Below are 2,500 nucleotides of genomic sequence, written 5' to 3'. Positions count from 1 at the left end.
CCAAACCTGTAACCATAGTAACCATAATTAATCATCATCATCATCAACATAATCACGTTGCGGTGAACCAGCTGCCGATGCTGCCCACATGAAGCACCGAAACTGTCATCATCATCATTATCATCATCATCATTACAATAACCTAAAATCAATAAATTAACAGTTATCATCATCATCATCATCATTACAATAACATTAAAATCAATTAATTAACAGTTTTCATCATCATCATCATCATTACAATAACCTTAAAATCAATAAATATATTTGTCATCATCATCATCATCATCATTACAATAACCTTAAAATCAATAAATTAACATTTGTCATCATCATCATCATCATTACAATAACCTAAAATCAATTAATTAACAGTTGTCATCACCATCATCATCATCATTACATTAACCAAAATCAATACATTAACAGTTGTCATCATCATCATCATCATCATTACATTAACCAAAATCAATACATTAACAGTTGTCATCACCATCATCATCATCATTACATTAACCAAAATCAATAAATTAACATTTGTCATCATCATCATCATCATCATTACAATAACCTAAAATCAATTAATTAACAGTTGTCATCATCATCATCATCATTACAATAACCTTAAAATCAATTAATATATTTGTCATCATCATCATCATCATCATTACAATAACCTTAAAATCAATAAATTAACATTTGTCATCACCATCATCATCATCATTACATTAACCAAAATCAATACATTAACAGTTGTCATCATCATCATCATCATCATTACAATAACCTTAAAATCAATAAATTAACATTTGTCATCATCATCATCATCATTACAATAACCTAAAATCAATTAATTAACAGTTGTCATCATCATCATCATCATTACAATAACCTTAAAATCAATAAATTAACAGTTGTCATCATCATCATCATCATCATCATTACAATAACCTTAAAATCAATAAATTAACAGTTGTCATCATCATCATCATCATCATTACAATAACCTAAAATCAATTAATTAACAGTTGTCATTATCATCATCATCATCATCATTACAATAACCTTAAAATCAATTAATATATTTGTCATCATTATCATCATCATCATCATCATTACAATAACCTTAAAATCAATTAATATATTTGTCATCATTATCATCATCATCATCATCATTACAATAACCTTAAAATCAATTAATTAATTTGACATCATCATCATCATCATCAATACAATAACCTTAAATCAATAAATTAACAGTTGTCATCATCATCATCATCATTACAATAACCTTAAAATCAATTAATATATTTGTCATCATCATTGCGCCACACCAGCTCCCTCCGCTGACCAAACAACGTGCCGAAGCTGTAAAGTGAACAATACTGATCATCACATGTGATGGAGGCCTGTGGTTAGTGAGTTGGTCTTTCATTCTGGAGGTTGTAAGTTCAAATCCCACCTGATCTCCACCTACATCTCCTTCCATGGCTGGAGTGCCCTTGAGCAAGACCCCTTGACATTGCTCCAGGGACTGTAACCAATACCCTTGAGCAAGGCCCCTAATCCCATTGCTCCAGGGACTGTAACCAATACCCTGAAAATAACTGTAGGTCGGTATGGATAAAAGCGCCAGCTAAGTGTTATGTAATGTAATGTATCTCAGTGGATGGTGCAGTAATAGGTGTATTTATATTGTGGAGCACAGGATGTGACACTGCCCCCAGTGGTGATTAGGAGGAAGACAATCGTTGCTTACACAGTAAACAAAGTCCATCTTCATGAGTACACTCCTGACATAAGGGCTACATAATAACATTACAGGCTAATTAGCACACAAGCCCATATAATTGCATTACAGGCTAGTTAGCATAGCAGCCCATAGAATAGCATTACAGGCTAGTTAGCATAGCAGCCCATAGAATAGCATTACAGGCTAGTTAGCATAGCAGCCCATAGAATAGCATTACAGGCTAGTTAGCATAGCAGCCCATAGAATAGCATTACAGGCTAGTTAGCATAGCAGCCCATAGAATAGCATTACAGGCTAGTTATCACACCAGCTCATAGATTATCATTACAGACTAGTTAACACATAGAATAGCATTACAGGCTAATTAGCGTACCAGCCCATAGAAAAGCATTACAGGCCAGTCAGCATACCAGCCCATAGAATAGCATTACAGGCTAGTTACCGCAAAGAATAACATTACAGGCTAGTTAGCATATCAGTCCATAGAATAACATTACAGGCTAATAAGCATTTCAGCCCATAGAATAACATTACAGGCTAGATAGCACACCAGTTCATAGAATAACATTACAGGCTAGTTAGCACACCAGCTCATAGAATAGCATTACAGGCTAATTAGCATATCAGCCCATAGAATAACATTACAGGCTAGTTAGCATAGCAGCCCATAGAATAGCATTACAGGCTAGTTAGCATAACAGCCCATAGAACTGTGGGACACTGTGCAGGAAATAGTCAAAAAAGGTA

The 2,500-nt window shown here is 34.0% G+C and overlaps 1 protein-coding gene across 1 annotated transcript in view; it reads right to left on the bottom strand.

Annotated features, from left to right (window-relative positions):
- Nucleotides 1-2,500, bottom strand: part of tyr (tyrosinase) — a 17,839-nt gene that overhangs the window by 14,079 nt on the left and 1,260 nt on the right. Inside the window, exon 2 of the mRNA XM_063204753.1 lies at nucleotides 1-6. This exon is cut by the window's left edge and continues 274 nt beyond it. Coding sequence (XP_063060823.1) covers nucleotides 1-6 — 6 coding nt within the window. The remainder of the gene's footprint in view (nucleotides 7-2,500) is intronic.

Source organism: Engraulis encrasicolus, chromosome 8, assembly GCF_034702125.1.
Source record: "Engraulis encrasicolus isolate BLACKSEA-1 chromosome 8, IST_EnEncr_1.0, whole genome shotgun sequence".
Classification (NCBI taxonomy): domain Eukaryota; kingdom Metazoa; phylum Chordata; class Actinopteri; order Clupeiformes; family Engraulidae; genus Engraulis; species Engraulis encrasicolus.
Note: the sequence above shows the minus strand (reverse complement) of the source record. Positions and strands in the feature narration are given on the sequence as shown.